Raw genomic sequence first — 14,284 nt, forward strand, 5'->3', positions numbered from 1 at the left:
GAAATAGTCAAAGGTCTTATCACTGTCAAAAGATGTGACCATAAGCCTATACCATCATTCAGGACTTTGATTCACCAGATCTACTATTGCTCTTTGATGTATCACTAGTCTAAAACATTTCAATATAGATACTGTAGATGTGCAAATAGTTGCATCGTATTAAGCACACCTGAAATGTGATTGACTCATGACAAACTTTTTTTTAATATAGCCACATTTGTTGAATACGTTGGAAAGAGAACTAGTCCTAATTCATGTACTGTATACCAAGTATTTGTCCTATCAGACAAATGGTATCAGAAAAGAAGATGTTTGAACTTATTGAAAAATTCAATACGGAGGCCAAACAATGTGACACCATTCTCTACAACCTATAGAACAGGCCCAAGCGCTCATCAAACTAGTCAAGTGCCCAATCTAATGTTCTGCAGAGGATTTGATTTTTGCTCTGTGTTAGCAAAGAATGCTATCAGAGGACAAAGCTGTAGCTGTGATGTGTACCTCAGGGTTATGATGTGCTGTATTATAATGAGTCTTTAATAATAATCCATCTCCTGAGGGCACTTGGAGACTAACAGTGAGTAGCTCCTAAGAGCCTAGGTCTTTGTGTGCAGCTGCAATGGGATATACAATGAAAATTAATGTATACCCTGGCAGATGCATGCCCATCTGTTTGGAGCCTTACACTTTGAGAGACAGTGTGTGTTTTAAGTCAAGGAAAGGGATGTTTCTTTTTAAATGGGGTTCACAAAATGCTGATGATTTAATCATAATGATTTAATTTCTGTTGTTAATATAGCTTTATGCAGGCACAATATTCTAAAAGAATGCTCTTTTGTTGCTACTCATTTCCCCGCTGAAGTTACAAATTCCTAGAGAAACCTTAGTGTAATTAAGTGGTCCATTCTCCTAGCATTGAGGGTTGAACAGAGAGATTGTCCTTCCAAGCAAATTCATTTTCCTGAACCATGTAATTACGGAGGAGAAATGTCTTGACCTTCAAAGATCACTCCCACCCAACCACAGTGACCAGAGCAGAGATGGAAGTGAAGGATAGGGAGACACTGTAGCTAAAGCCAGAGTGAGACTGTAGTGCTGTAAGTTGTTTGATTTTAAGTCTGTAAGCTGCTTAGCTACCTGGTATGTTATAGAGGACCTTTGTGAAGAAGTTCAGTCAGAATCTCAAAAAGGATCTTAGGCTCTCTTTTTGGTTTTGATTTGGTGGATTTGGGGTTTTCCTGTAAATAAAAGCAATGTTTTTGAGCTTTAAGGTTGTGTAAACAGCATGTGTGTCTGTTCAAGACCTACCTGTTTTAAAGATCCTGTGACTGCCCACTCAGCGGGCCATCTAAAGCACCTTAATTTAAAGTAAGGATTAAGCTGTGAACAGTGAAGATCTCTTTGCAACCTGAACTCACCCCTAGCCCAGGATTTGCAAAGCTTTTGCTATTCAAAAGTGGCAGAACAAAGGTGTTGTGGTATCTGGAGTGATAGCCCTAAAAACATAAGTGATATTTCTACTGTTATTTGGACAGCTATGTTATGAGGACAGCTTTCTCATTTCTGGAGTGCAGCTAGAGACACCTAGGCAGATTCATGATGTTTGGACATGAATGGACAGACTGACCTATCAACTGTTTTGATTTATTGTAGGATGATTTCCTTTTCTCTCAGGCATGCAATGAAAAAAGTATGCTATCAATATTACATAAATCACATGACCAGAATAGAAGTAACTTGTAACAAAAATAAACACTTCAAGATATTCTTAAGGAATAAGAAACTTGTTTTAACACTTCAGATTATACCCTTATGTTTCCTCAGATCCTCTAGGGATTAAGTTGATATTTTTTATGATTTATAACTCATAACTGATATGCATGCTATAGTAGTTTATTTTTGGATTATTTTTTTTTCTTTTTGCTACCAGCATGTGGAAAAATGCACGAGTACAAAACATGTCATTCAGCGAGCTGTAAAATAAACACATCTCCTGGTTGTAAATGAAATTTCGTTTCTCAGCCAAGTATGAATTGAGCATACAACACAGACAAAAAAAACAGAAAGGAGATGTCCCTCTATAAGCATCTAAATATGAAATCTGTCTGTTATACAATGCCTCATAGAACTAAAGAGAGAGGCTGTGTTTCTGAATCCAGCAGCCTTGCTAAATCAAAAGAACTGGCTCTCCTGGAGAGCAATAGTTTTGTTGACACTTCAAAATGTTTCTGTATTTTTCTGCACCAGGGTTTGTTGTAATTCTCCCAAGAGACTTCTTAGGTGTTGAGAGGGCAGTGCTTGGAAGCTGGCTGTCCTCTGCTGACCCAGAGATATGGACTTATTGAATGTACAATTCTCAGCGTGGTGAATAAGCTGTACAATACATCATAGCCTGTGCATTCATTCTGCTATATGATGTTGCTGCATGTAAGAAACAAAGACATGACCCTGCCGTAGAAAGATTCATACCAATGCTGTTTTTTTCCTCTTCAAGTGGTGTTTTTGTTCCAGCGCACACATCTTATTTTCACAGTCAAGGATCAATGTCAAGAGGTTCTGATGAGTCTATAGCTTCTATCAGCAGCCCTCTGAATCATTGTAGTCTGTTATCACATGTCACACATAGCTGATTGTGAAAATATGTGACTGACTAGTGATTCAATCACACTATTCTGCACGTGAAATGATGTAAGCTACACCATTTCCGCTTTAGGTGGTGCATATCTGGAATTTGTTAGAACTGATGTAAATAATTGAAATTTTAGAAACCAGACATCTCTCTTACAAAATGTGTCAGCAGGACATGCCTTCAATACGTTTTTTTCAAAACGAAGAAAAGAAGAACTTAATAACCATCTCATTCCCATGGTAGAGAATGAAAACAGGCCCGTTAGACCACACATCCAACCCCAAAAATGTTGAGTTCTGGATTCAAGATTGCCTCTTAAAAAGTATTTGAGTGTTAGTCACTTTCTTCATGTGAAAATATTTCCTTTACGGCTCATTTCATTTAACATTTTCCATCTGCATGCATGTGTGCTGACATGCATGTGAGGTGAAATAAAGGTCTTCAATCTCCAACGCTGATCAGGTCTCCAAAAGTAGACATCAATCTTTAGTCCTCCTGTTATTTGCACTGACATATTGTAAGTACAAAGTTCAATGATCCAATTGGCTCAATTTGAAATATTCAAAGAAATGAAGATGTTTTTTCTAGTACTATAATTAAAATTCATATTTGGATTAACTTCTACAGTGGCACAGTAGCTAATGTGAGGTCTACAGAGAAATATTGGATTTCTGAGTGAAGAAACAGCTTAGACTGACTGAGATCATACAGATTGCTCAATTGGAGGGAAAAAAAAAGATCCTGAACGTCGCACAGTAACTGTTTCAAAGTGTTTGTCTCTCTTGGTCTCTCTGCCTTCACTCTTCAGCTCTCTCGGCGCACTTCCGGGTCTGTGAGCCGTACTCTGACCACAAAGGCCGCTACCACTTCGGCTTCCACTGCCCTCGTCTCTCCGACAACAAGACCTACATGTTCTGCTGTCACCATAACAACACCGCCTTCAAGTACTGCTGCAACGAGACCGAGTTCCAGAACGTCATGCAGATCAACATCACGGGGAGCTCTGATGGCTTCATGCACAAGTAAGTGGAAAGTCTGGGTGAGTGACAGGAATGCCTGTGCAGACTGACCTTGCCTTTATGAATAAAGTAATGCTTGCTGCGCTCAGATCAAGTGGACAGTCTTTGATCCATATACTGTACCAATTAAATTCTCTCTGCACTTTCCTTTGCCAAAGAACCTTTATTGTCCCCAAAAGGGAAGATAGTTTGCTCTGTGTTTTTTGTTGGTGCTGTTGTTGTTGTTGTGGTTCTGACTGACTATTTCTTCTGACTACTAAAGACCACTATCCTATAAAAGATGTCTCTCTTAACACTGCACATTGGGTAGAGTCAACATCCAACTTCTAGATGTTGAGAGTAGAGCCTTCAACCCTGTCATTTTAGAAAAGAGACTTCAATGTGTAAACTGTGCTGCCTCATTGGTTTGTCTTATTATTAAGCTTCTAGATGTAAATAAATGAAACACGATTGAAAATTAAGAGTAAACGTTTCTGGCAGAAGATGTTTCATACAAAACTTTTACTGGACTGTCTTTGTTTTACTTCCTTTTACATATTCATCTCAGTAGATAGTTTATTTATGATTTATATTTCATTTAAAGTCTTGTTAAACTTCTGATGACTACATTAACAGCATTACACAGGCATTTACAACAGTATCTAAACAGTGCACCACTGTTATTTGAAATCCTTAAGGCTGAATACTTAACTACACGTGATAAGTGCACAACGGCATCAGTTTGCAAGAATGGACTTACTAAAATCTGTGGAGAACATTTAGCATTGCTTTATTTTTTCTCTTTTCCTGTGATGATGTGTCCAAGATGCCATTAATAAGCAGTACAGGCAGTTACATGCATAAGTAATGTAGCAATAACTGTCTCCGTGATGTGCTTTATTTCAATTACAACATAGATGAATTTCATTAAAGCCTCCAGCAGATGTTATTTACTTGTAACAGATGGCTTAAAGGCAGAGACTGTGACTATCACACCACTTCACAATGCCAGAAACCACAGACCTATGGAGATTGTAAGAGCAGACTTTGCCGGGTCTTCACTGAAAATTAGACTATTTTCTTAAACCTTGACTTACCTTGATTGATTGATTGATTGATTGATTGATTGATTGTACCTCAAGATGGCAACACCCAGGGAATACCATTGTGATTAATATTGAGCTGAACTCACAGTTGATTTATAATACACAAAACTGATTGTGTTGTCATCTCTATGTAACCTCATTTTTTTTAATTCTTTGCTTTCTCAGTTTGGAATGACTGTACTGTGTATCAGTTATGTCTCACAGCTCTCAGTGACAACCTGTTAAATTCTAATACTGAGAGAATTAGAAATGCAGGCACGCCCAGTTGAATCAAGCCCCTCACCATAACACAGGCCCTTCAGCAACATACAGGAGGTTCTTCTCCAAACTGCAAATGGAGGAGAGGCGTCTAATTGACTGACATCACTGGAAATCCACTGTGTGGGACCTTGCAGGGGTGACCCTGGCTGACTGACCCCTTCCTGCAAATGTTGGTGTTGTACAATGTGTCAAGGATGGCGTTAAGAGCACCTGGTTGGACGCTATGCGGCGCTGAGACTGTAGTTAGCTAGTGTTTGGCGTCCAAATCCCAATGGCAAGGTAGAAGAACTAGGTCGGGTATCACAGGAGTCAGGTCGAGAGTATCCAAATCCAAAACGAGAGACGAGACGACGAGACAAAGTCGAAGCAGGAAGCAAAACAAGGTCAGATAGCCAGAAAACAGGTCGAGAATAGTTGCACAAGAGAAAGCCAAGGGTTATTCTCAATAGTGAGTGGGCACTGAGTGGAGTGAGAGAGTATAAATAGGGAAGAGCGTGAGGAATGACAATTGATTAATTAGTGTGCGGGTGTTGGCGGTGAGAGGTGCTCGTAGGAATGCGGTTCGTGACACAATGGGCTGTGTTTTGTGTGCACAGTCGACGTCAACTCATTAAAAAATACTGAAGTCATTGTAGTAGCAGCATGAGGTATGTTCCTGCGGGACAAGAAAGGTATCCAGATGCTTCTGAATAGATATTTGTCTTAACAACTTAAGACAGATCGCAAATAAGAGGAGGCTATGTGGCCCATCTAGCTGATTTGTTAGAAGCTGATGGATCCAAGGATCTCTCCCAGCCATTTCTTTATAGAAAAAGGGTCCCATCTTAAAGAACAAAGTTCTTGCTCAACACTCCCACAAGTGCCTTGTGCATTTTCTCTTTTGTCCTCTGTTTCATTTTTCAATGTTCATTTTGAAGAAGTCCACTGGACTGACTTGCCTGTGCCTTTGAGGAATACTTGAATCAGGTCTCCTTCTAGTCTCCTCTCTTCAAGACTAAAAAGGTTTACTTCATTTCACTTGTCAGTGTTGGACATTTTGTAAAGGCCCGGAATGATTCCAGAGCTGCAATATTTTAAATGAAATCTTACACATGCTTCATGTAGTTTTAAAATAACAATACTTGATTTACATTGTACACTTTTAACTACATAGTCTAACATTTTAACATAAAAACCTGGATGACTCAAACTTTCCTTCACTTAAACTGCAACAAGAATAAGGTCTTGTTACTTGATACTCATCACCTATGTATAACCAGTACAGTAACCCTATCAGTGGACAGCTCTGTGCTTGAATTTCAATCAAAAGTGTAGACTATAGGGGTGATATTCGATCCTGGCTAGACCTTCAACACTCATATGCAGAATATTGTAAAAACATCATTCTTCCTTCTCATGCTCCTCTATTGTAGTTCTGATAATTGTTTCCATACCCTTACATAGAATAATAAGTCTGACATCTATTACATTATGATTTATTGACTTTTTTGTCTGTCACTCTTTTTACATATCTTTATACCTGTTTCGTTGTCTGAATACCCCTCTTTGCTAAACTGTTGGTAGGAAGATGTTCCTAAATTCCCAAGCTCTTGAGAGACAAACTGTGCCCCTTTTGCCATTCACTAATTGTTCCAGAAGAACTCAACAATTTACATTTCTCTGCACTTTTAATTGGTAGTTTCTGCTATTAAAGACATTACAGAGACTTCTGGCCGTTTGAAGTGAGCATCAGCATGTTGATTCCATGTGATCAAGCAAGATTGACATGAACCCATTCCCACTGACTTTCAGGTCAATCCTAGGGATGTACGATAGAGGCATCAACATCCAAATTCCTTTAAATGTCCATGTGATACCCTAGTATGGGCTGTCATAAAATTTGTCATAAAACTTTGATAGGTGGGTCAAAGTTAAACAAAAACAGAAAACAGCCACCATAAGGCAAAGGCAGAGAAAAGTGCTCTTTCATTAACATTAGAAAACTGTTCACAAGCAAAACAAATCACCGAAACAATAACTTAGCTCTTTTTTAAGCTTCTTATTCTCCTCCTTTCAAATCCCTGACCAACAGTAGCTGGGCGGCTAAGCTGCTTACCAGACTCAAAATTAACAACTTTCAAACTCTCTCTGAGACTCTTTTAAAACTTTAGACTCTCTCTGAGACTTCTCTAAAGAACTTCCAAACTTCTCAGCTTACATTCTCATTTCTCTCCATCTGTAATTTCTCTTTTCCAGTCTCTTTTCCTTCCCCAGCGGTGAGGGTGCACTGCGAGACTCTGCCTTCTGTGCAGACAGAGCTTATTGGCAGGCTGTTGTCTTGTGCCAACCATACAAGCGACTACATGCAGCAGCTCATTCCCCACAGATTTAGGAGAAATGAGTCCAGGCAAGAATCTCCTGTTTGTCTGAACCTACTACCCACTCACTGTCAGCACCTAATCCAGTCCACCAGTAGTAGCTTTGTGAAACTTCCTTCTTACACAATACTCTACAGTAGTATGCAGTACTCCATGCAGAGGATATAAATTATTCTCTCTTTCTCATTCCAAATTACCCCCAGCTCACAATGTACTGTACATCACAACAGACTGTTTTTTTCCCATAATCATTCATCTTAGGTTATGTCTTTAGATTATCAGTCTCCACATTTATTCAACCAATTCCATGCTGCTGCTTTCGTGGATGACGCACTTAGCACATCAATGCTCTCATTTTAATTAAGGCAAATATCTTAACTCAGATGTACTGGCTAAAGTCCACTCTGGACTTACACAGACTGGCCAACCTAAATTTCCATCTTAATTAATTTAATTGCTGAAGCAATTTCTCACATCTCCCCTTCATCTTCATTCAGTTGTCCAAGATGGCGGCGCGCTAGCACGCAGCAGCCAACAATGGCGCACTAATTGTCTGTCGAATGCATTTTTTTTCCTACTATTATTGTGTCTTTCTTACTCCATGAACAAGTGCTTACAAACATGATCTACAGCCGTGAAGTCCTTCTGGATATAAGCTCAAGATGTGAAAATCTCTCTCAGTACTCCAGCTGCACTACTACTCCGCGAGCATGGCCTCACATGTACCCAACCGAGAAGGCGCCGTAAGCGGGGCGAGACGGGGCGGATGCGCGGCGGGCGGGTGGGGGTGCTAGCCAGGCTAAAGGCTATCCCCTCCAGACCAGCGATTCCATCTATTTTCCTGACCAATGTTCGCTCACTGGACAATAAAATGGATTTACTCAGGCTAAGAAATGAGAGACTGTTGCGTTTTCATTCTTACAGAAACATGGCTCCACAAAAACATCCACAACTCGGCTATTGAGCCGGATGGACTGTTTATCTTCCAGGCGGACAGAAATGTTTAAACCGGTAAAAACCAGAGGAGGTAGCTTGTGAGTCTCTATTAATAAAGGTTGATGCACACGTCCATTTTGAGTCATTGTTCGCCAGTGGCTGTATTTTTAACAATTACATGCTGACCTCACTACCTGCCGAGATGCACTCTGCAAACTGTACAGCACTATTAGCCTGCAACAAAACACACACCCAGACAGTCTTTTCATTGTCGCTGGCGATTTCAACCGGGCAAACCTCAGGACAGTTCTACCAAAATTCTATCAGTTCATTGTCCAACCAGGGGGGAAAACACACTGGACCTTGTTTACATGAACATCCGCAATGCATAAAAGACTGCCCCCCACCCCCATCTGGGACAGTCTGGCCACATCTCCCTGCTGCTGATCCCTGCATACAAGCTGCTTCTTAAAAGACCCAAACCAGTCACCAAACAAGTAAAAGTGTGGTCGGAAGGAGCGACCTCAGCGCTGCAGGATTGTTTTGATCACACTGACTGGAACATGTTCAAAGTTTCTGCATCATACAGGGACTGTTTGGACTTAGAGAAGTACACATCATCTGTTATTGGCTACATCAGCGAGTGTGCAGATGACGTTGTGATCACTAAGTCTGTCACTATTCAACCTAACCAGAAGCCTTGGTTGAACTTTGAGGTCTGTTCGCTGCTGGAGGCTCGAAATGCTACATTTAAATCTGGCGACAGAACGGTACTCAAAGTGGCTAGGGCCAATTTAACCAGTGGCATCAGGAAAGCCAAATCAACCTACAGTATGCCCTGAGGATTCAGGAGCATTTTGTGGACAAGGACCGGAGGCGGAGGTGGCAGGGCATATAGATCATCACCAACTACAAGAGAAGAAACAACGGTGTTGATGATGGGAATGTGTCCCTATCCAATGCGCTGGATGATTTCTATGCCCAGTTCGAGGCACTCAACACAACCCCGGCCACGAAAGCAGCACCTCCCCCAGGCGACCAGGTACTGTCCGTCTCCCTAGCTGATGCGAGAAGGACTCTGGCAAGAGTTAATACACAGAAAGAAAATACACGTTCTCAGTCTTGTGTTAAGAGAGACCATCTAGCGGAGGTCTTCATCGACATCTTTGACACCTCCATGGTTCAAGCTGTTGTTCCAAAATCCTTTAAATCCACCATCATCACCCTGGTGCACAATAAATCACCAGTATCCAGCCTCATTGATTATCGCCCCATCGCACTCACCCCAGTCATTATGAAGTGCTTAGAGAGACTAGTCATGTCACACATCAAGACCTCTATCTCACCCACATTAGACCCAAACCAGTATGCCTACTGCCACAACAGACCCACCGAAGATGCCATTGCTGCTGCAGTATATCTGGCCCTGACCCATCTGTAGGGTAAAGACTGTTATGTCGGAATGCTGTTCATAGACTTTAGTTCAGCATTCAATACCATCATCTCCCAACAATTGGTACACAAGCTCTCCTCACTGGGTCTGGACACTCCACTGTGCAACTGGATCCTGGACTTCCTGACCAACAGGCCCAAGACTGTGAGGATCCATGGTAACCCTTCCCACATCATTATTCTGAACACTGGTGCACCGCAAGGCTGTGTGCTCAGCCCACTGCTGTATACCCTGCTGACCCACAACTGTGTTGCCAAATACAGCAGTAATCATATCATCATATAATATCAAGTATGCCGATGACACCACAGTTGTGGGTCTCATCACTAACAGCGATGAATCAGCCTACAGGGATGAAGTGGAGCGGCTTGCAGCCTGGTGTAAGGCCAACAATCTGTCTCTCAGTGTTGACAAGACCAAGGAGATGATTGGAGATGAAGGAGACGGCCCGAGTCCTTCTGAGGTCGACAACCATCTCCTTGGTCTTGTCGACCTCAGAAGGACTCGGGCCGTCCACACTCCCCTGTGTATCGATGGTTTAACGGTGGAGTTAGTGCACCGCTTCAAGTTTCTGGGGGTGCATATCACCAAAGACCTCTCTTGGATCCACAAGACATCACACTTAGTCAAAAAGGCACAACAGCGTCTCCACTTCTTGAGGAGACTGAAAAGAGACGGTTTTCCTCCCCCCCATCCTCAATAGTTTCTATAGGTGTGCCATCGAGAGCTTCCTGACATGCTGCATCACCATCTGGTATGGGAACTGCTCTGTCTCTGACCGGGGAGCTCTGCAGCGTGTGGTGAAGACAGCCCAGTGCATCACCAGGACTTCACTGCCCACCATCCAGAGCATCAACAACAAGCAGTGTGTCAGGAAAGCACGTAGCATTATCAAAGACCCCTCTCACCCTTTTCACGGTCTCTTTACACCCCTGCCTTCTGGAAGACGGTATCGCAGCCTGCGAGCCAGCACCACCAGGCTCTGGCATAGCTTTTTCCTGCAGGCTGTTAGACTACTGAATTCTGACCAGCACATGGACTGATCACCTCCTGCTGAACAACCACCCACTGCTGTGTCATCACCACCGTCTCACCATCATGTCCTGCACTATAGTTTGCACTTGTCTCCCGCTCCCCCCCACCACCCCTGTATTTCAGAATGCTTGTTTGCACATTACTACTTACACTACTGTAAATACTCATTTATTTATTTATCTATTTATCTACTCTTTACATTGTTTTATTTTTACTTATATACCACTACTACCTCAACAGCTGCCACTGATTCTCGATTCCCCCCTCCTGTGTGTTCTTTTGCATTGTGCTGTGACAATATGCTCATTGTTCCTAGTGTATTGTGCACCTTGGGCCAGGAGAAAATATATTGTGTTCCCTCTTGTACATCTGCATAAGTGCAGAATGACAATAAAGTGAACTGAACTGAATCCGTTGTGTGGTGGAGCTGCTTGAAAATCAGGTGGTTGCATGCTTCAGTGCTGAATGAGGAAGCATTTTGGGGTGAAAAATTCAGTTGGAAGTCGGTAATTATTATGAATGTTTAAGATTGCATGTGTTTACTAGCCATTTTACTTTTACAAAAAACTTGTCTTGTCTTGTAAAATGTGTCTTTTACATTTCTTTTGCTTACCCTTTGCTCGTGACTCCTATTTGCTTTTTAAATCTTCCACTCTATTTGTCCTGTAAGTGAAAATGTAACCTATATAAGTGATTTTAATCCACTACCCCAGCTAGGGTCTAGGACTTTGTGACTCTGTTCCCTTCAGGGGAGGACAAGTAATCAAGGAGACATTTCCTGCAGAATACTGGAATACTGCTGTTTGTAAATTCACACACATGGGTTTCTAACAGTGGGCAGGCAGTGCAGAATAATCACTTATTACACAGTGCTTCTTTCAGATCTATCTCTCAGTCCCTGAGCTATTCTTGCGACAGTAGTTAGAGAAACATTTTGCACTCCAATGGCTACTGGGAAAAAAGAAGAATTTAAGCAAAAGTAATTTAATGACGGTAGGCCATTTAGCCCATCAGGCTTGTGCACTTCTCTGGAGATTTTTTTGTTCAAGCACCATTTCTCTGGAAGCCCTGGTGTGTTGGCACCTATAATGTGTGTTTTCTGTAACACCTGTCCCTTGGAGAATTCTGTGAGGATGGGTGTGTGTTTTTGATTGTTTTACACTCTGGATCCTTCCATCTGAATGCCCCTCAAGATCATTCCCTTCAGCATCCCAGTAGTGTGGCCTCCTTGCACAATAAATTAGACAGCCATTCCCTGAAATCTATTCATATCCCTTAAGCAATCACACACAAGACTGCTACACTTAACCTATTTGCCTAAAGACCTCAAATCTAAAGGCCTTGTGAGGGATAATCAAGCATGCCGTGTGTTATAGTGCTCAATTTCAAATGATTAGTCTTGTGAAACCATGCAGTGAACCATTGTAGTTTTGTTTTTAAAAATACTTTTGCTTTCAGTGCTTCCTTTCATTACATTTTTAAATGTTTTTGCTTAAACTATTTAACATTTATGAATTATTCTCTGATCTTGCGTATACAATTCTGAAGCAAGCATGATGCCAGTACCGTGAGAAAGTACACTTTGGAATATAATAAGTAAAAGAAACAGCAGTTTCAAAATACTTGTAGTGTATGTCGGGCATTAGTACTTCTGTAAGTGTTAATCTTCTTCAATCCTTTTCTCTGCCATCACAAATACTTTTCTCAGAGAATACTGAAACTGCTGGAATATTATTTCTTATTCTATTTACACTTGTACCTACTGTATAAATTCTCTCATATACTACAGTGTTTCTCAGTCTTGGTCCTTGTTCTGGATAAGGACCACTGTGTTTGCTGATTATTGTTCCAAATGCACTTCTAATCAATTGGTGTTCATCAGTGCACAAACAGTAACTGATTGGCTTGCATGATTATTGTGTGGTATTTTTCTACACTCAGTCAGCATAATCAATTTGCAAATAAAGAATATGATCCCCAGTTTATTACTAAACATCTCTAATAGGCTATCAATCGCTGATGAAGAGATACAGGTGGAGATGGCAACATTACAAGTTACAATACATTCTAGCCAACATACCTGAATTAGTTCAAGTACAGTAGGTACAGCATGCGTAGGCTGCAAAATGTAAAGGTTTATTCCATGCTGAAAAGAGAAGAAAAGAAACTCAAGCTTTCGGTAACATATCTGAATGTATTGTATGGCAAGCCAAACTATCTGTCTGAGAACTGTCTAAATCTTTTTAAGATATCTCTAAATATTAACATGAATTAGATAAACAGTGTTATTAAATCCTTTAAAGACTTGGCATATGAATGAAGGGATTTCTGAAACTCGGGAATTGGCACAGGGTTGATACCAATTACAAACCCATAAAAAACTATAAAACATTTTAAGGCCTTAAAGAAAAAAACAATTTAAAACACACTTACAACAGAAAATTGAAATCCATGTGCCTGTTATTAGGAACATGACTGGAGCAAAAAGTAGGGCTGAGAACTACATGCATGGAAAAAATTAAAAAGGGAACAACAATACCATACCAAGATGGAGAAATTAGCAATAATCTTTGTTGGAAAAACCATGAATTTATAGTACAAACAATATGCACTGATGCAGAGAATTCCCAGTAGCCAGCTGGCATGATGTGTTTTTCCAGCTGCTTAGTTCTGAGTCAACATTTACAGTATCTGTTAATCACCTGCTCACCAATCACTGTTTGAAAATAGCCTTTGTTCAAATAATGTTTTATTTGCTTACTGTTACAATTTTAATGCAAAATAATTACCAGATTGGCTTCATAATCCCATTATAGTGTCTTGCAAATGTGTTGGATGCTTTCACAATTTGCATTTTGCATTGCTTTAAAGTTAGTAGTCATGAAACTGTAGCAACTGACGTACCAGTTCATATACAGTATGATATGTACACAACCTACTCCACACATTCAAAGTAAAAAAAAAGAAAAAAGTAAAATTAATGATTGCGTTATTACTCCAATCTCTTGCTGTGACAAACCTAAATCAATTTAAAAAACCTATATACAATATTGTACAGTACATTACAGCAGTCCAGTCCAGTCCAGTGGGGCACTGTGAGTCCTGACCTTGTCCTACTATAGTTTATGCTTTGTGCAAGATGGCATGAGGGGTGTTTCTGTGTGGACATAAAGGCTCTGTCTCTCATGACGTCTCCCACCAGAAGACGCTCCTCACATCATCTTTTGCTGTCATGCCCAAGAAGATCTGCACAACTAAACAACACAGTTTGGAGATCTCCAGTGACTCTTAAAGGAGTAGACGTCTGAGTAACCTTCATCACTGTGCATGCCTGTTCAAACACTCCCGGTGTCTAAAGATAGGAAAGTGCTTCTAGCTTTGTTAGCCAGATACATCCTCGGAAGTCACTGAGAGTTCTGGCTTTACCACAATATTATGTCAAGGTTCGCCTGAGCTCTCAGAATATATCAGAATCCACATCAGTGCCTTTACTTTCTATTGAAGAATCC

General features: G+C 40.8%; 1 protein-coding gene across 4 annotated transcripts in view; it reads left to right on the forward strand.

The window, feature by feature from the left end:
• LOC148829881 (protein shisa-like-1a) overlaps positions 1-14,284 on the forward strand; it is a 93,732-nt gene that overhangs the window by 45,540 nt on the left and 33,908 nt on the right. For all 4 annotated transcript variants that reach the window (XM_088923427.1, XM_088923425.1, XM_088923428.1 and 1 more), the window contains exon 3: positions 3,438-3,651. In XM_088923427.1, coding sequence (XP_088779553.1) covers positions 3,438-3,651 — 214 coding nt within the window. The remainder of the gene's footprint in view (positions 1-3,437; positions 3,652-14,284) is intronic.

This window comes from Atractosteus spatula, chromosome 8 (genome assembly GCF_055471065.1).
Source record: "Atractosteus spatula isolate fAtrSpa1 chromosome 8, fAtrSpa1.hap1, whole genome shotgun sequence".
Taxonomy (NCBI): domain Eukaryota; kingdom Metazoa; phylum Chordata; class Actinopteri; order Semionotiformes; family Lepisosteidae; genus Atractosteus; species Atractosteus spatula.